Below are 21,087 nucleotides of genomic sequence, written 5' to 3' on the forward strand. Positions count from 1 at the left end.
CATTACTTATTACTGTCATTTCAAAGTAATTTGTTACATTATAATATTACTGTCTCTGAATTGTAAGGCATTACACTACTATTGCATTACTTTTAAGTTACTTTCACCAAAATATCTAGAAATATGGATTTGCCATTCTAAATGCAGTTTATTACGCTCAATGCAGCTTGCTCTTCCAATGGAGGGAGATGTGGTATAGCATAATGACTGAGCTAGGCTTAAGGCAACAGTAGAATGCAATAGGCGCAGTGCTCATAATGCAATACAAGGAACAATCATAGTCAGAATTTTGTTAAAAACCGACAAAAGGTCAAAGTCTGGTAAATTGTGATAGAAATACTGTAACTTTAAGGCCTAGGCCTACTCATTAAAATCAATAGAGAGCCTACTATATTGTAAATCAAAGCTTAAAGTAAGATTGTGGCCAAAACGGGTACTACAATCACTTTCAAATTACTGTAGAGCGGTGTATCCCCTTCCCCTCCCCTCTGACTGGCAGAGTTGGCAACCGGATGACGAAACACTACTGACTTTGTGATTAGTAGATAGGTGGAGGGTGGCACATTAGGCCAAAACACAACATGACAACATCAACATCAGTTGAGGGCTGCAACTTCACTTTTTAAATGACAATATCCTGGCCAGACTACTGTTGTCAGTGATATAAGAATTTGAAATGAACATGATTTCTTAATGTCTAGTGACATATCAGGGCAATTTTATGATTAATTGAAATACATTTTTTACATACGGTTCCTTTAATAAAGACATGTCAAGATGGTGGCCTGCTGGCCATTTCGGTGCCCTATGTGAGTGGCTTTGAGTGAGTGACATTTAAATGATAACTCAAACACCTAAAGTAAAATAAAAGGCCTATTATTTACAGACCATTACTGTGTATTTTTAAACATTAATTTCTGAAGAAATGCTGTTTTACTTATAAATGGTGCACTGTCACTTTAAGAGCATTGATCGATCTTTACGTTGTCATAATGCCCTTTTGCTAGCTCTTGTTTACAAGCCTTATTTGTTTGAGTTACATTGATAGCACAATATTAACAATAATATGCACAATGTTAAGTTGTTTTAAGCAACCTTCATTGCTTTGGAAATGGAAGTATGCAATGACATGTTGCTTCACATTTCGTTTTGCGAATACAAGTGAATTATGAGCCTGGTATCCACCTAGCTATCTGAATGGAATGCGTTTCAGCTGACTCAGCATATCATGTGCTTCATGTAGCCTAAATGCTTGGAAAACGAATGATTGAAGACCCACCAATTCTAGTACTACGTGGTAATTGAGAGAACCCAAAAGGTATCAAACTTGCATGTAACATCGTGTTAGTGCATTTTGACATTGTAAACGTTATTGATGAAGAGTGAAACGCAGTTTGCAGTAAAGCTACTATTCATTGGTTACATTTGGGTGCCCCCTCTGTCCTTTGGTGCCCAGCGCAAAGTGCGTGATGCGCGTGGTGGGAGCGGTGGCACTGCCAGGCTACACAATCTTTTTCTGCATTTCTATCCCTTTATTCTCTTCAATTCAAGTTCACAACACAAAGCTGACATGCACAACAGCATAGTTTGTGTTTTATCAAGAATCAAAAAGATTAGCGTGGCACTACTTTAGATGTTTCATTAATTTACTTGTGCTATTTCGCGAGCTGAGAGATATTTCGGTTTCGCACACAAAGTGCACTAACTATTATGTTCTTCATAGCCTTGTCTCTGACAAGCTGAAAATAATGAGCGTAGGCTTATGTCCATCCCGCAAATAGAGTCCGCCTGCGAGTCTGCTGCAGCCACAGTCATATTCAACCAGTATCAGGAGATAACGTTCTACTATTTTGCGCAGATTTTTTCTCCTCTGTTGTTCTGGCGTGGTGTTTGCGAATATGTATCAAAACAAAACAAGCGCTTAATTTTGGGTTAAACTGCATTGTAACGCGCGTTACTGAAGTTTGTACCGAGTAAATATTACCCAATTTATTTTTTGTAATGCCTTACATTACCGCGTTACCGCAAACAGCAATATATTACAGTAATTACATTACTTTTGTAACGCATTACTCCCAACACTGGTTAACACCTAATTGTAGATCCTATCCACCACAGAGTTTAGAATCCATGCTGGATCGACCCTCAGCCTCTCCCTCCCCTCTGAGCGAGAGAGAGGCACACACACTAGAGATGCACTGATGGGCTATTATTATGACCGCCGCGCAGCGAAGCGGCGGTCATATAGGTTTAGTCAGATTTTTTTTTTTTTTTTTTTCTTTCTTTTTCGCATGTCCAAATTTCCGTCAATGAGTCCCGGGACACTGAAAGACCGGGGTAGACGAAACTTGGTGGGCATGTAACCCCATATGGATAGCATGGAACCATCGTTTTTCGTTTTGATCTGTAGCCCCCCCGCTGGACTGCACCCCCCGAAAGGAGGGTAGGGCAGACACAGTTTTCTGTGAATATCTCGAGAACCGTAAGGTTTAGGAGGACCATTTTTTTTTGTAAGTTGATCTCAAGGGGCCATGTCAACCCATTCCATAACCACTCATTTCATGTATAGCGCCACCTAGTTAAACACAAAAAAGTAAAAATGAGGTGTTGTAGTCGCAGGTATCTGTGACCTAACATAGTCAAAACTGCACGAAATTGGAAGTGTAGGATCATTATGACACCCTCTGAATGCACGCCAAGTTTCGTGGAATTCCGTTCATGGGGGGCCACACAATAAATTAATTTATGTTACTATACACCAATTGGCCTGTAGGTGGCCGGAGACAGTTTTCTGTGAATATCTCGAGAACCGTAGGGCCTAGGAGGTCCACCTTTTTTTTGTATGTTGATCGATCTCAAGGGGCCATGTCAACCCATCCCATTACCACTTATTTCATGTATAGCGCCACCTAGTTAAAAATGAAAAAGCAAAAATTTAGGTGTTTTCATCACAATATCTCTGGCTGACATGGTCAAAACTGCACGAAATTGAAAGTGTAGGATCATTATGACACCCTCCGAATGCATGCCAAGTTTTGTGTACTTTCGTTCATGGGGGGCCTTACAATAAAATAATTTATGTGTACATTTAGTGACGTACACCAACAAGGATTCCCGGGACACTGAAAGACCGGGGTACACAAAACTTGGTGGGCATGTACCCCCACATGGATAGCATGGAACCGTCATTTTTCGTTTTGATCTGTAGCCCCCCCGCTGGACTGGACCCCCCGAAAGGAGGGTAGGCCAGACACAGTTCTCTGTGAATATCTTGAGAACTGTAGGGCCTAGGATGACCATTTTTTTTCCGTATATTTGCCTCCAGGGGTCATGTTAACCCATTTCATGTGCACACATGTGCACAAACAGATACACACGCACACACACACATTCACAGTAATCATACGTATGACATATACTCACACAGTAGACGCTTCCATGCACAGGCACATACGCAGGCACACACACAAGCACGCACACACACACACACACACACTCACACATACACACACCCACACGCACACACACACATTCACAGTAATCATACGTATGACATATACTCACACAGTAGACGCTTCCATGCACAGGCACATACGCAGGCACACACACAAGCACGCACACACACACACACACACACTCACACATACACACACCCACACACATAACATAAACATAACACAAACAATCAAGAATTTCTCAGAATTATGAACAGGCAAGATGGAGGTGGGGTTGTATAAAATGAATTTTACATGTGAAATCTATGAACTAATCATGTTTGTTGTCTAGCAGATACCAGTGAGAATTGAGTGTGGATAATGCAATTTAGTGAGACAGTTAGAATCATATAGGCCTTTCAGCGTGATTTCTTTTTGTGGAAAAAATGTGCTGGACTGGGCGGCGGTCATATTTTGTACCGCTCTGCGGTACATCTAGTTTCAACCATAACTGCATAGCAAAACTTATCATCCATCAGCCATCCATCAGCACCAAAGTTTTTTGACCAATTTTCGAAACGGCACCCGCCCACCATCCGCTGGTTGTTTTAATGTAGGCTATATGGGTGATGCAGCGCTGCTGACGTGAGGCTAGAAAGCCCTTGCCTGTTCTAGAAAGACTGATCCAATGCAGCAAATATATTAACCCATTTACTCCTAAAATGCCTGCTAAAAACGCCTATAGAATCCTATGGCATTCTAGACTAAATAACCTTATTTCCTGAGGGTTTTCTGAAAACATACTAAAAATTGTCAACGTCTACCAAAATTGAATATCTAAGCCTCTGTAGCACCTAGAAACATGAAATAAAAAGCATGCTGCGCTACGCAGCATCCAGCGGGAGGGTCAATGTTGCGCTACGCAGCATCTAGCGGGAGGGTCAATGTTGCGTCATGCAGCATCCAGCGCGAATGGGTTAAAAGGCTAAAGTCGTACATTGGCTATGTTGTAGACTATCCCCAGAATATCAGCAGCAAACTCAGTCTCTGTCTCGCAAAACAGTCTCCAAATAAAACGCACATCGGCCTGTTGCCTATTCTGCCAGCTTGTGACAATATATCGTCCAAAATGCTTGATTGCATTGCATTCTCCACATTTTTAGCTAAATTTTCATGTACCACATCAGCATTTTTGTTCAGTGAATCTTTTGTAAATTGCTTTACAATTACCGTCGGGCCTATAGGCCTATTGCCTGGCTTGCCTCAGCTTCGGTCACGTCCTTTTACAATTGTATCATTGTCATAAAAAACGCAATTTGCCACATAATTTCAACATGCTCCTGGCCTACTAATTAATGCCTATTGTACTTTATTTTTTGCAAAAAGAAAGAAATCCTTGATAAAATAACAAGTCATTCACATTATAGGCTACTTTACACACTGTTATGTCAGGGTGACTGACAAGCCTGTTCTGAAGACTCCCATTCATTTTGACTGCACGAGCGCGTCTTTTTCAGACAGACAGCGCAATTCATTTTAAAGCAATTTACAAAAATATTCACAAAACAAAAATGCTGATGTGGTACATGAAAATTTAGCTAAAAATGTGGAGAATGCAATGCAATCAAGCATTTTGGACGATATATTGTCACAAGCTGGCAGAATAAGCAACAGGCCGATGTGCGTTTTATTTGGAGACTGTTTTGCGAGACAGAGACTGAGTTTGCTGCTGATATTCTGGGGATAGGCTACAACATAGCCAATGTACGACTTTAGCCTTTTAATATATTTGCTGCATTGGATCAGTCTTTCTAGAACAGGCAAGGGCTTTCTAGCCTCACATCAGCAGCGCTGCATCACCCATATAGCCTACATTAAAACAACCAGCGGATGGTGGGCGGGTGCCGTTTCGAAAATTGGTCAAAAAACTTTGGTGCTGATGGATGGCTGGTGGATGATAAGTTTTGCTATGCAGTTATGGTTGAAATAATAGCCCATCAGCGCATCTCTAGTGTGTGTGCCTCTCTCTCGCTCAGAGGGGAGGGAGAGGCTGAGGGTCGATCCAGCATGGATTCTAAACTCTGTGGTGGATAGGATCTACAATTAGGTGTTAACAATACTACTACGCTAGGTCGAAGTACTCCCAAGTGCTATTGCGCCACACATTGTAGTTCTCCTGTTTATTCGCTTGGAAAATCACCACATTTCATGTTGCGTGGCCGTAGCATTTCTATCAACTACTCTTGCAACTGTATTTAAGTCGGGAAAACGTGGATGTTTTTTATTACTTCTACGCTTAGTTACGGCAAAGCCCGCTAGCATAGCAACATGCTAACACAGTCCAGCCGCGCACCAGAGCGTTTGAGTGCACGTACCGACACGGGAGAGGTATGATTCAACTCGTGAAAGTTAAGGTAAGAACATATATTACTACTGACATTGGGTGGCGTGTTCCTTTAAGCATTCTTCTCCAGGCCTACAGTAGGCCGTTCCTGAGTTTTGAAATTGCAGCACATTTCTACATGGTATCCAACTTTGAGCTGAAATTCTAATGTTATAGCCCAAAATAATTAACTTGGTTTCCATATCAAAGAATCAAAAGCTGATCATGGCATCCACAAGCATCAACTGTGCTTTTGTTTTGAATAGATAGCTATGTCTACTATCATGTTTCAGTTGACATGAATGTAACAATCATGAGACACAAAGTATTTTTCCTTGACATATAGGCTGACATAACATATGCAAGTATGATCACATCATACTTTCATAGATATGGGAAGCCACTGTATTGAAAACGATATCTTAGCATAATAGCTGGCCCTTACAATGACCACAGAGCTAATAGTAAAATTGCACTGAATATAGCCTATCCTCAAAGGACTAATGTATGACTTATCTGGTTAAAAAGGTTCATAGCTTACCGTAAAACTTCAAATAATCGCCGAGTCCCTAAGAGACGCCTGTCTATTTTAAACGCCTGGCGTGGCTACAGGTTTGGGTTAAAGGCCGGTCTCCAGTAGAGGCCTGGTCTGTTTTTTAGTTTCGGGTTGTATTTAATCTTCTAAAACCCGTCATATCGTCTGTTTAAAGATTCACAATGACACAAAACCGTTACAGAAAACAGCACGTCGTTACAAGCCGTCGCAAAGCATTAACATGTCTGGTCACAGTTGCAAGGTTTTAGAATGTTGCATCGAGTTGCTGCTCATCTCGTTGCGAATCTTGGGTGTGATTTGGGCTTAAGTATGGCGCAGACTGCGCACGTTATGATTAGATGGCATTAAAAGACTGCGGTGGGGAAAAGCTAGAGTTCCAAATTGTGTAACTTTTTTTCCAATATGAACTAGGCTATGCCATATGTCCGACTTCGTCATCGTTAAATTCATCCCTTGTGTTTAAAATTTGCGGATAGGCCGATGGTAAGCTTGTTTTTATGCTGGCAACAAAACCAGAACGGTTCGCGAACGTTAGGCCTATTTTTATTCTAAAAGCCATGGCGATAAAGAGAAAGAAGTCAGAAAAGGAATTTACCTTAGACTAGGCTATATCAGAGCCCGTCTACGGATATTCTCTGGCTATATAACCTACTGAAATAGGTTAATGATGTAAAGTCAAGTGCGCTTCTATGGGACTGGTGTGTGCGCGCACAGTTTTTATTGATGAGTCGGAGTGGCAAGTGCTGCGCATAGTTGCAGTGGAATGTGGCTGCCCAAGGCATTATAAAACTTCTCACTCTTAGACCTACTCGATACACGGCGGTGAAATGGCGTATTTAGCTGTTTAAATTCGAATCATATGCTGGGGGAGAAATCGTCGGACATCCATGATTATTTTGTTATTCAGCACCCCTGGTCAAAAATATGTTCCCGCGCGCCTGGAAGTAGGCTTTGAATGTAGACTGTTGTCAAATTTGGCAAATACAAAACGGGGGAAACAATATGGTTCATGCTCTCTCATGCTGTTTCATTCGTGCCGAAAAGGAGGGAGAATGAAACATTAGGCACGTTCCACTTTTGCATAAATAATTCCTGAACGGTTTTGGTCAGGGCTGATAATGCAACTGTATTTGACAAAGGACCGATATAGGCTATTTGCTAGTGACAAAATATGAGCTTTCAGTGTGATACGATCTCTTTGTAGATTACGTTTAATTAAAATGTGTTTAATCTGTTCTGGCTATCCCGCTATTTGGATCTTACTGTATCTCACTCAATGAACAACATCTCAACACTAAATGAATGATGATCCGTAATTGTCATCAGATAGCCTAGTCATATAGGTAGACATTCAGTGTGTTTGAAATAATTAATTCGATAATATTTTCCATCTTTGCAGAGGAAAAGTTTTGTGTAAAGGGAATTAAAGGCCTGTCTCATATAGACGCCTGTCTCTAATACTAGCCGGTGCCATTTGGCGATTTGGGAAAATAAAAGCCCGGGCTATTATTTGGAGTTTTACGGTAGTCTAGGGTGCAATTGTTGAATGATTATATAAGTTAACAGTAGTTTGTAGTAGCTAGTTAAGCACTACCCTTTCAACTTAAAAAAAACACTGATCAAATGATCAAATGCTACAGGACAGGAAGGACGGGCAGAGAAGGCAGTGCATAATTTCTCAATCTGTACATCTGCTTTTAGAATTTTATGGTATTCTGCAACATTCACATCCAGACAGTGATGGCTCAAGAGAGTATTTTAGTACAAGTCTAGTCAGTGTTCTCTTTTAGTCAGGTTTCACTTCTCTTAACTGAGAACATCTCACCTTTGCACTCCCTTTCTCTGTCAGTTATGTAACCATTTAGCATATAATTTTCCACTTTGTAACAAGTAGGGAGGGGGGGGGGGGGGGTTATTATATATTATTACACATCATACTTTCCCATATATGGGTAACCTATACTGTCTTGGCCCAATGAGCATAATAGTAAAATTGCACTGACAATAGCCTAGGCCTCAAAGGGTAGCTACCAATTCACTGAATCCCTTTTAAGGTGTGATGATTTTTTTTTTTGCCCGCACATTATAACACTGGGGGCTAAGTCCCCGGTGTCTTTCAACCCTAGTGACGTCCCTGTTGAGAGCCAGGGCACTTTGATATATAGGCTGCACTCACTGTGATTTGGAAAATGGACAAGAATATGAAGAGTTGTCTTTGCCTTTGTGTAATGGAACTGGTGAGTCTTGAAGTCTTCAATAATTAGTTTACATGAAGCACTGGCTACCAGGCTCATATTTCACTTTTAATTGCAAACAGAAAATGTCTAGCAAGCATCATGTCATTACATGCTTCTATTTCCAAAGGAATGTAAGCTGTTTGTGCACTAGCCACAGGCTATATTTGAATGGAGCTGGTAAAAAAAGATCAGAACGTGTGGACAGTAGCACACATTACAATGGGCTTAAAGTGACAATGCACCATTTACAAATGAGTTAAACAGCATCAAATGTGTAGTATTTCTTAAGAAATTAATAATTTAAAACAAAATTACTGTGTCGTCATTATCATTTAAATAATATAAAAGTGTTGACCTTGGCTTCCCTTGAGTCACCACTGGCAGACAGCCTAATAAATTGTTTACAGGCAAATCTGGCCTAGCGCAGTGAAATGCCATCAGTCAAATTATTACTCATCCTTGCAGTGGATGCCGCAATTTGGGAAAACTATATATATTTTTGCAGCTGTGCTGAGTGTCATGTAGCTATCCGTTTTGTACAGGTATGCACATGCGTAGGCCTATATTACACAGGTATGCGCATGCATATATCGTAAAAGATTTCAAGACAGAAACATTGAACATATTTTAATCTGTATTCATAAAAAAATACTGTAGATTAGATTGATGTGTTAAAATTATGATCGATAGTCTAATAATAGCTTTATTGAGTGAAGAGTACCTGATGACTTGTTCAGGACTTGAAAAAGATTGGGACTTGGACTTGGACTCGACTTGGCTTTGATGTGACTTGGACTTGGACTTGACTTGCCCTTCTCTGTCTTTACTTGGGACTTGACTTGGACTTGACTGCTAAGACTTGGGACTTACTTGTGACTTGCCAAACAGTGACTTGGTCCCAACCATGGTTTAAAGTGACAGTATTTGCAGCATTTGCATTATTATAGCATATTGATATGTGCCATTCTGTGGTTATGTTCTGTGAAATGATGCAGCCTATTGACTTATTTGATACTCCAGCAGTCATCATGGCAGACACTCACCAGTGCCCAGTGTAAACTCCATGAAGAGTGAACAGTCAATGGATCCCCCTATGAATTATACTGGAGGACATAAAGACACCAGGTATCCATATGATACCTAGTATAATAATTTGCTTGAGTATTTATTTTACACTGATTAATTTTATTTCATTTATTTTTTATCTTTGATGTGTCACTAGGATTGAATTGGATAAACCAGACTCTTTGAGCAGTAGGTCTTCGGCATGTGAACTGTCAGAGGATTCCACTCCTGCTTCTTCTAAGTATGTTCATTTTGACTTGTTTCATGTACAAATACCCAGAATGATGTTTATTGTAAAGGTATACAGATTTCAGAGCTAATGTGCTCTGTGACTTTTCTATACACTTTTCTATATCGATAAAAAAAAAACATATCCTACGTAGTAATGATTAAGTTGGTGGGCATAGAATAAAGTTGTTCTGTTAAGGATATAGTATCTCCATACTTAAATGTGGTAGATACATATACATACACACACACACACACACACACACACACACATATATATTAGGGCTGTAACGATACACCAACCATACGATTCGGTCTGTATCACGATTTTTGACCCACGGTTCGATACAAATCTCGATTTTTCTTTTTTCCCCCTTTTTTTTTTGGGGGGGGGGGGGGGGCTAGACATTTTATTAAATAGGCCTAACATTTTAATAGCCTCCCTTAGAACACCAGAGGATTACAATATAATATATCTATTATTTTATATCCTGATATAAAAATATTTTTCTGAATGACTGATATTTATGACAGCACACTTTATGCAGACTAGCCTATAGCCTTGGCCTACTATTTTTTATTACAACTCTACCTCTTTAATTCAGCTGTCTGGTTGAAGCCTGGAAATATTGTAAAGAAAGTAGCATAGCTTAGCCTATCATAGTCTACTGATTGGACTGTTCAGTTTCCCCATGTGTGTTTAAGTTTCAAGGTAATACTTGTTCTCCTTGGGACAGGCCCTTTTGGGAAACGTTGGTATTGAGATGATCAGTCAACTTCAATGCAAGAGTTTTAAACAAATATGTGCAGCATGCTAATGATGCTAAGCGGATTTAATAGTAATTTAGCTAGTCATCTATGCGTCCTTGCTTTCACGATTGTGAATGTTTTATTTAAGTCGCGCGTGTTCATTGAGCAGGAGAGGGAGGGAGCGCGAGAGAGAGCGGGGCAAGGAGAGGGGGTTTACTTCTATACTGTTTGGTAAAGTTGCACACATAGTCTACAATGAAAGCAAGGAGAGGTATGAAATTATTATTAATTTATTTATTTGTTTTTGGATAACGTTTGAATTTAAATATTTAAAATACTTTCACAGCAAAAATTATATATGCAATTAATTTAGATTAATTAATCACAGAGTATGTAGTTAATTCGATTACATTTTTTAATCGATTGACAGCCCTAATATATATAAATATATATATATACACACACACACACACACACACACACACACACACCCACTGTAAAACAGAACAGCTACCCTTACTTAGAATGTTTAGTTTTTGGCTTTTGTTGAGATTACTTGCCTAAAATGAGTGTCATTTCATTTTGAGGTGGAAAAGTATAACATGCTCATTTAAATCAAGTAAACTATACTTGAAATGTTGAAGTTTGTGCTATAAGGCCATGAGTCATGTTGGTGAGTTACTTCTAGGGATTGTGGGTAAATGCTTTTTTCTTGTTTCTTGTTTGTTTTTCTCCTAACTGTTTATTGTGCCTTCATGGGATGTGTACTGTACAAGGTACAGTAGATCAACTGGTGGGCAAAATTACTGTGTAAGTTTTCAGAGTATTGTCAGGATGACCATTAAGGAGAAGTCCATTATTGAAATATTAAGTACATTTTAGAAGTTGATACACCTTCTTTCTGGGTTCAAAACAAAATTGATTACTTTCTCAATTAGTATTAACCTGCCCATATGGAGGTGTCACAAAGTTGGGCACCCAGTGCTTAGAAAATAATCATAGAAAATAATAACATTGTAAGACATTTACCTCTTCTATGATCCAAGAATGATTTCAAGTAATTTTTTTAACATTTTTTTTAACTAATGAAATGGAAAACCTGAATTGCATCCACATATAATAATGCACTATGCAAAAAGTTATTTCCACTCCTAGTCGAACACAGTAAGATGCAAGCCTTCCAGTCCACTCTCACGTCCTTAAAGTGGCAGGCAGTCAATTAGACTTACACACCACCAATGTAATGACATTAAAGATAAGTGTAGCCTAATAGTTTAAAAATAAATATGAAATTACTAGATATTTAGTTGGTTATTAGTAATTATGCAGGTCACAGAATGTTAATTATTAAAAAGAAATGAACTTAATATGAATTCCAAAATATATGAATGTATTGAAACATATGACATGATGCCATCTTTTTAGGGGGTGGCTGTCTTTTTTTGGACAGTTCTACAAAAAGGTATACTGCTATTTTTGGAATTTTCACTTCCTCCCGCAATTTCTTCGCAACAAACGGCTAAAAACACAGCAGCTTACATCGCAATTTTTTGGAAAAGTTGTTGCAAAATCAGGCATTTTAGGTCGCACAAATCTCAAAAAATCCTCGCAAAATCCTGGAGGGACTGACTAATAGTTGAAAAGTTAGTGTCACTGTCACTTAGTTACCGGTATGTGTTTTATTTTAAGATTAAATTTCAATAAGGATTGATATGTGATCTCTAAGAATATGTGAACTGAGACTGTGGCATTCTGGCAACATTTTAGCTAGTTAAGTTGACCAAACAGTTTAAGTAAAGCTTACTTGAACATTTTAAGACAATCGGTTTCCTAACTTTTTTTTAAGTAAAGTCAACAAATTACATTTTACAGTGATTCTAGTGCTCACGGTCAACCCACAACAGAACCTGGGGATGTCCTCTGTGCTGTTTGCCCAAAAAGGGGTTTCAAGTCCTGCCTGACCTGCATGGCCTCCTTCTGTGGAATTCATATTAAGCCGCACTACACAGCCCCAGCACTGCAGAGACACAAGCTGGTGGAGGTCACTGAAGATCTGGAACAGAGGCTGTGCTCACGACACAACAGAGAACTGGAGCTGTACTGCAGGACTGACCAGACTGCAATATGTGTACTGTGCATGGCAGTTGAACACACTGGACACGACATAACAGAACTGGGAGAAAATCAAGTTGGTGTTTTTGTCATGTACATTGTCATCATGTGACATCAAAAAGAACATGTAATAAAGAAAGATGGCCACATAACTCCACATAACTCATGCACTCTTGTTTCCTTAGCAAATACAAATTAACAAAACAGAGATGGAAAAGAAGACAGGTGAGCATAAGTATCAATTCAACAAAGCATATTGTCTTATTCATGCATCTCCACCCTTACCACAATCATGCTTTGCATTCATTATAGCGGAAGATCAATAATCCCACAGAAACTATTGAAGTTTTGCATTAATAGAAAAGGTTGATGATCATCATATAGGAACGTCACATATTACCAACCGTCACGTATGTCCAACCTCTTACGTGTATGTGTCACTTAATATTCATTTCTATACAAACCAAGACAGCGGATTCCTAAAAAACGCAAGCACCCACACCATAAGTTTATCTAAATTAGCTATGTACCAAAAATTACATTTTATCGTGACTCGAAGAGCTGTAAACAGTGTTGTAAGGCTGCGTGTACAAATCCGCTTGGAGCTCCAGTGGAATTTTGAATTGCTGACGAGAATTCTCGGGCTAACCGTTGATGTGCCGTGAGAAAGGTTGGGAATAAGCACCCACCAGCCCAGCACTAAACTCCGAGCGTGGTAAACAAAATCGGATATTTCAGGCAGTAAAAGCCCCGGTAAGAACCAAACTAGATTTTGTTCAAATCTACACACCTATGGCTACTGAAAAATTTATTTTGAAGTATTAAAAAACATTCTTTTGTTATTTTGAAGTATTAAAAAGCATTGTTGTTTTAGAATTTTCGAACGAAATGGTTGGTAATTAGCACGTTTACGATACTTGTATTCATCCCCAGCTGTCCCTCCTACTGGGCCCATTGAGTTCACCTCGGTGAAGCCAGACTCTGTGTGTCTGTGCTGGGGACCTCCTGAGGGACTGACTGGACCCCACAGATTCAGGGTCACATGGACGGGTGACTGCAGGCAGGGGCAGCTGGAAGTGCAGGACCTGAAACTACATGTTCAGGAGCTCACTCCAGGAGAGAAGTACACATTTACGGTGGCCTCCCTCAGTGATGACAGCAGACAGAGTCCATGTGTGTCTGCAACTGTGCAAACAGGTTCGGTTTTGGGACATGATTCTTACATTATCAAATTAATTACACAAAACAGTATACAAAGCCAAAGAACCTGCATGAATGGCTTGCATTTTGTATGGCTATGTTGCTGATGTTGCTATCTGTGCTTTTATTGATAGGGCCTATATCCTTATTGAATGGGAGGACAATGTTAAGCTCCAAATAACACTGTCAGCTATTTAATGACATAGTTTTAATCTAAAGATACCTTAAATACTGTAATAAATATTTAATTCTTGCAGATATTCCTCCACCTGAGTGTCTTACTGTGGGTATGGATCTAACATCAGTGTCAGTAACATGGACCAAACCAGCAGGAGTTGATCAGGCTTCATACTTACTGACCCTCTGCTGTGATGGAGAATGTCTACAGACCACTTCCACCAGATCCCTTCAACACCGCTTTTCTGAGTTGGAAATTGAGAGGAGATACACTGTCAGAGTTTCCACAGTGCTGAAAGAGGGGCAGAGCAAACCCATCTCTGAAGACATCAGAACAAGTAGGCCACTTGGCAGAAGTCCTCCTTTCCTGACCTTTGCTTCTGTTCAAATACCAAATAATTGTTAAAATAATGTGTCAAATCACAGGTGCTCACAACACACACACATACAGAGACGTACCTTGCCAACAGGCAAGGCAGGCAACTGCTTGGAGCCCCGAGCCACTAGGGGGCCCCCAAGACCTGGTCTCATTGTGTTTGCCGGTGGGACAAGCGAGAATTGTGTCCATAGAGATTGAATGATTGAGTGATTTTGCGTGCTCCTGTCCTGTTGTATAAACAGTGCATCTGTGCATGTATGCTATGGCCTTATAAACAGAGGATCTGTGTTCAAAAGAGTTCAAAGAATCCGTAGCCTACAGGCTACTGTGGTAAACGTCAGTCGAGGGTGCAAAGTGATGAAGTATAACGCGTTCATTTTTTTTTTTTTAATCGCGTGCCACCAAAGATTTTTAATTTTACATCGTCACTTGTTCTGTTATCAACGATTCTCTTTGGCTGCTAGTATTTTGCCCCTTTGATGCACTGTTTCTTGTCCCCAAACTGACACAGACACTTCCTAGCAAAGATTCTAGAGCGCTATGCTCTGCTCTAGAATCTTTCCTTCCTAGTAGGCTAGGCCAGAGCCATATAGATAGAGAGTTGCGACAACTCCATTGACGCTAATGTTCCATTTTTTTCCAACAATGGCGGCTAATGGAAGCCTCAAATAGTTCCCAGAAGTTAACAATTAATAATAGCAGCAGTACAGTTACAGCAGTATAGACTGTTTGTAGCCAACATTTCAGACTCAGATTTACATTATTGGCTCATCCGAATAATAATAATAATAATAACAGTAATAAAGTAGTAAAGTAATAGTATTAATAACCTAATTATAATAATAAACTATTTATGTATCGACTATGACAGCTTTTCTGCTGCTCAGTTTTTATCAGTTCTTATGAAATAAATTAAAAGAGGCTAAAGCCCAATACATTTGCCACACATAATAACCTAATACAAGATGCCTATCCCATTAGGCAGCACTAGGCTACACCACGAACAAGCTGTCATTGAGTTTTTGCATTTATAGCCTACAACCTTTATGACGTGACGTGTTTTGGGCATTTAGCTTTATCATCATGTCAACATAGGTGTAACGTTATGTGCAATGCTCATCTAGGCTATGGATTTAAGTGTTTAATTTTAAAAAGGGCAGCAAAAATGGGATAAAGTGCAACTGCCTCCCCAAAACAGTTCCTTCATAACTGTGGATTTAATCGTTTGATATGTGGATAACTTTCAGTGGACTAAACACATAAAAGGTAAGATTTTGTTATCACAAAGCTAGCTGGTTCGTTAAATATGGCGAAGCATATTTACAGCCAACTTTGTAGGCCTACTTGCAGCAGTGAAGTAGCCTAGAAATCTGGACGCGCCCCTAGCAGTGAAGCTGAGTTTGTTGTTGTTGGTAACGTAAACGTTTCTTCAGTTTGGAGCAGGGCTGGGTTTTTTTTATTATTATTTTGCATTCATTTTCATTGGCAAAAGCTAGCCTAATTTGCATGAGAACCTAGATTTAAAGGAACTGCAGCTGTTAGCATCAGCACGGTCATATTAACACAGCAGGGCACACTAGCCCAGTGATGAAGGATCGTGTAAAATCCCCATCCCCAAAAAGTTTCAAACCAAGCTTGCGCTCATATGATGCATGATCACTGATCAAATTGCTTTTCTGACACGATGCACAACCATTCCCAGGTGCTAACCTGTCTGAATCTCAAGCTCTTTAGCCTAGCATCGTAATGCTGTTCACAGCACGGTGAATGACAAACGATGACCAATGCTGTTCATGTTTGAGTTCATAGCCTGGTTATTTATCGAAGGACTTACATGTCACGTTTTATATTTTATTACGATCACTCGCATTACCATGGGGTTAGTGTGTAGGTAATGCCACGGTTAACTTAACATGCCCACCATTACACTGGAGAGATGTTAAAAAACTTTTTTTTATTCTCCCGCGACGATAGGCTACTTCAGGTAATTCGCTCATTAGCTCAGATCAGTGACTACCAAACGCTGGGGAGAAAACTCAAACAAGTTAATGTTAGACTGTGTTACAGTTTCTAGTTGCAAAATCAAAATTTCACTGGAGCTCCATGCGCTTTTGTAGGCTACACACAGTCTCAAAAAACTGTTTACAGCTTTTCGAGTTACTGTACAAGGTCATTTTTTTATAACGATAATTTAGATACACTTGGGTGGGTGCAACTGCGTTTTCTAAAGAATCTCCCGTCTTGGTTTTAACAGAAATTAGGCCTAATATTAAGTGACACATACGTAAAAGGGAGAAAAAAGGTCACCTTCCTATATTTAGCAGGCTACGATATAAGGTCTGGAATTTAATTTAATATTGTTGTAATGGTAGGATAACTACACAGTTTACACAATAATTACACTGTGTTATAAATATTGTATATCAATGCATTTATTGACTGTCAATTACTTAAAATCGTGGCTCTGTCTATCATTGAACAGTAGCCTATTTAATGCATTCTAATCCATTGTCAATCACTTCCGGGAACTCTTTGAAGTTTACATGAACCACGTGACCTTAACGAATTTTGAACACCCATTGTCGCAACTCTCTATCTATAAGGCTCTGGGCTAGGCTTGTCTGCCTTCCTCCTGTAGTTATGGAGATAATAAACACTAGCGCAGTTCTGAACTCCCGGTCAGCTGAATGGGCGTTTTACTTTTAAAAAAAATAAAAACTCCCTGTCGGCTCAGTCAACATGGAATTAAAATGTCACTGAAACACCACAACACAACATGGGTCGGCAACAGGCGGCCAAAGCTGGCCCGCCTCTGAAATTATTTGGCCCCAGCCGTTTTTTTTTTATCTTTTATTTTACAATAAAACATTATAGGACGTTCCTAACCGGGCCGTAGCCTACGACATGAGTTTTTAAAAAAATGCATGCAAACTAAACTAAATTTAATTCGCAATAATGTCACGTTTTTACATGGCATAGGCCTATATGCAGTTGTTTGATTGCACGCATGTTTGCATTTTGCAAGGTCTATTTTCTTACGTCTGTCTGTCCCGCCTTCAACACTTTTAGGCTACATATTGCCTCCAGCGCTGCGCAGCCTCAGGTCAGCTCACTTCACTTGATCAGTTCTTAGCGAACGGTAGTGTCACACGAAGTTAGCTAAACTGCTAGAATGAGCAATAAAAAACAAGCATCTTTAGCAGGTCACTGGCCAGAGTGTTTGAGTTGCGAGAGCCGCTGCAGAGATTTCTTACAGAAAAAAAGTCACCGTTTGCTGCACATTTTAGTGATGAGGACTGGGTGTCAAAACTCGCTTACCTGTGTGACATATTCGGGTTGCTTCATGACCTCAACCTGTCACCCCAGGGGAGAATGACGACTGTCTTTAAACTGGCAGATAAAGTCGCTGCATTTAAAGCCAAGCTTGATTTGTGGGGACGACGAGTGGACCGGGGTGTATTTGATATATCCTTTCTCTCGCAGCTGGTGCGCGATCACCTTGTTGCGCTTTCAAATGAGTTTGAGCGTTACTTCCCATCCTCCAAAGATCCACGGCAAACCAATGAGTGGGTCCGCAACCCATTTGTCAATATCCCGAATAGTCCTAACTTGTCAGCGCAGGAGGAAGAGCAGTTGATCGAAATTGCAAATGACGGTGGTCTTGAGAGTGTGTATAAGGAAACCTCTCTGGCGGGTTTTTGGATCAAAACCAAAGCAGAATATCCCGACATAGCTGTAAAAGCGCTGAAAACGTTGCTACCATTTCCCACCACGTATCTATGCGAGGCCGGGTTTTTGGCAATGACTGCAACTAAGACCAAATTGCGCAATCGACTGGAAATTTCAAACACATTGAGGGTGTCACTGTCTTCCATCACCCCCAGATGGAACCTTCTTGTTGCAGGGAAACAAGTTTAGTTCCCATGTTTTGTTCCCATATTTTGTTAAGCATGTTCACACTTATAGATGTAGCTTCAAGTTGTTCAATATTCATAGTTCATATTGTTCAATTTTCACTTCAAGTTCACGTTTTTCACATGTTTAAGAGATCGTTACCTTCACTGTTCATACATAACTGGAGCTAGTTCTTTTCAAGTAATGCATGCACAACACATACATGGAACCCCCCCCCCCCCCCCCTGCCGGTCCGTGAAAAAAAAAAAGGAATCAAACCGGTCCATGGTACATAAAAGGTTGGGGACTCCTGGCCTAGGCTATTCACAAATCAGACTGTGAGTGGGTGCTTAAACAAATATGACAAAGAACACCACAACGCACTGGATCCTGCTAACTGTGCATAGCCCTCGGCCAGCGCTTCAATATTGCGCTTTTGTACTTCTGTTTGGAGCAGATAGACCACCTTGAAGGTGCCACTGCGTTTCATAGTGCGGTATGATATTCTTTTCAAACAGCAACAGCGTTGTTGCATATCAGATACACAGGCTTTGCATTTGTGAAACCGGGTAAGATTAATGTGTGGCAGAGCTGAGGGGTTATTGATTCTGGACGACTACGCCATCTAGGGGATTGCGCCCAAGAAGTCTAGTTTTAAATAGGGCTGTAACGATACACCAACCTCACGATTCGGTTTGTATCACGATTTTTGACCCATGGTTCAATATGAATCTCGATTTTTCTTTTTTTTTTTCTTTTTTTTTTTTGGGGGGGGGGGGGGTGCTAGACATTTTATTAAATAACATTTTAATAGCCTCCTTTAGAACACCAGAGGATTACAATATAATATATCTATTATTTTATATCCTGGTATAAAAATATTTTTCTGAATGACTGATATTTATGACAGCACACTTTATGCAGACTAGCCTATAGCCTAGGCCTACTATTTTTTATTACAACTCTACCTCTTTAATTCAGCTGTCTGGTTAAAGCCTGGAAATATTGTAAACAAAGTAGCATATAGCTTAGCCTATCATAGTCTACTGATTGGACTGTTCAGTTTCCCCATGTGTGTTTAAGTTTCAAGGTAATACTTGTTCTCCTTGGGACAGGCCCTTTTGGGAAACGTTGGTATTGAGATGATCAGTCAACTTCAATGCAAGACTTTTAAACAAATATGTGCAGCATGCTAATGATGCTAAGCGGATTTAATAGTAATTTAGCTAGTCGTCTATGCGTCCTTGCTTTCACGATTGTGAATGTTTTATTTAAGTCGCGCGTGTTCATTGAGCAGGAGAGGGAGGGAGAGTGAGAGGGAGGGAGCGCCAGAGAGAGCGGGGCAAGGAGAGGGGGTTTACTTCTATACTGTTTGGTAAAGTTGCACACATAGTCTACAATGAAAGCAAGGAGAGGTATGAAATTATTATTTATTTATTTGTTTGTTTTTGGACAACGTAGGCTACCGATAAGTAAAGCGGGAGTTGTGGGTTGCTTTTGCGGCCGCATAAGCTGCAAAGCACTGCGTGAAACAATAGAAAGGGTGTCTCGCGATTCTGCCTTTTCACACCGCGACACAGTATCGTCGATATGAATGTCGCGATTTCGGTTTCGAATCGTAAATCGTTACAGCCCTAGTTTTAAAGGGTGGTGATTCTCAACCAATGACACAGGTTTGCATACATCAAGAGACTGAAGACGTGATTTACAAAAAAATACAAAGTATTTTTATTAAGAGGTTGACAAGGTACCAACAGAGTGATCACTCCTTAAAACACAAGCAGATATGAGCAGTTATAATATGTGTGGACCATGGGGGCGCAGGGCCCGGAGAGACTACTCAGATGGATAGTGTGGGGAGAAACAGGGCTGTAGCTTACCACGGCAGGGGTAGACTGAAGAGGAGGGGGACGACAACAAAACAAAAACTAACAACAAAATTAATGTTCCTTCCCCTCCTCCACAACGCCCCATCATCTGCATATAGCGAGACCTCTATGTCTGGGCTTACACTCTTAAATACCTCATTAGAGGGGATGCATCCCCTCTATTGAAATCCGGAGACTTCTTCTTATTATTATTATTTTTCTTTTTACCTTTTTGTGCGCGCTATTCAGCCCAAACCGCTTAACGTACCAATTTGGTTCAAACACCGTTCCGTAGATCTTCCAAGGCTTTACCGTCCTATCCGTTTTTTCATTTTTGAGAAGTTTATACTTTTTGAGATATTTGTAATTAAAAGTATACTTGTGTTCTCATGAACTTGAAAATCGTTCTGAAACGTCATCAATCACCGCCGAAGTACTGTTCCAATTCACAAGTTCGCATTTATTCAGGAACGCATAACATTCCCGGAAGTGTTCTCGAATCATTGGTTTTAGCAAGGATGCATCGGGTGGTGACTTGGTGGATTGAAGATTCCACAATGTATTACGTCAGCTCAGCCGTGACACTCACATAAGAGAAATGGCACCATTGATACATAATAGGCCTACCTATCATAATTGCTGCTACAATCCGATCCATGTTTAGGCTATAAACGGTAGGCTACAGGCTTCACAACTAACGTTAATCATAACTGTCACTTAAACTGCGAACTTCAAACGTTGTTCCCGCCATCGGCAAGTGAATATATTCTTATTAATATTTAATTTTAAAAAATCAATGAGAAA

At 40.1% G+C, this 21,087-nt stretch overlaps 1 protein-coding gene across 1 annotated transcript in view; it reads left to right on the forward strand.

Moving 5' to 3' along the window:
* Positions 1-21,087, forward strand: part of LOC143099816 (fibronectin-like) — an 88,630-nt gene that overhangs the window by 13,858 nt on the left and 53,685 nt on the right. Inside the window, exons 3-8 of the mRNA XM_076262734.1 lie at positions 9,631-9,735; positions 9,833-9,916; positions 12,526-12,841; positions 12,951-12,990; positions 13,699-13,962; positions 14,223-14,480. Coding sequence (XP_076118849.1) covers positions 9,631-9,735; positions 9,833-9,916; positions 12,526-12,841; positions 12,951-12,990; positions 13,699-13,962; positions 14,223-14,480 — 1,067 coding nt within the window. The remainder of the gene's footprint in view (positions 1-9,630; positions 9,736-9,832; positions 9,917-12,525; positions 12,842-12,950; positions 12,991-13,698; positions 13,963-14,222; positions 14,481-21,087) is intronic.

Source organism: Alosa pseudoharengus, unplaced genomic scaffold (assembly GCF_046254945.1).
Source record: "Alosa pseudoharengus isolate Yale_2024_CS ecotype anadromous, Long Island Sound unplaced genomic scaffold, YU_APseudo_1.1 YU_APseudo_1.1_scf_3, whole genome shotgun sequence".
NCBI classification, from domain to species: Eukaryota; Metazoa; Chordata; class Actinopteri; order Clupeiformes; family Clupeidae; genus Alosa; species Alosa pseudoharengus.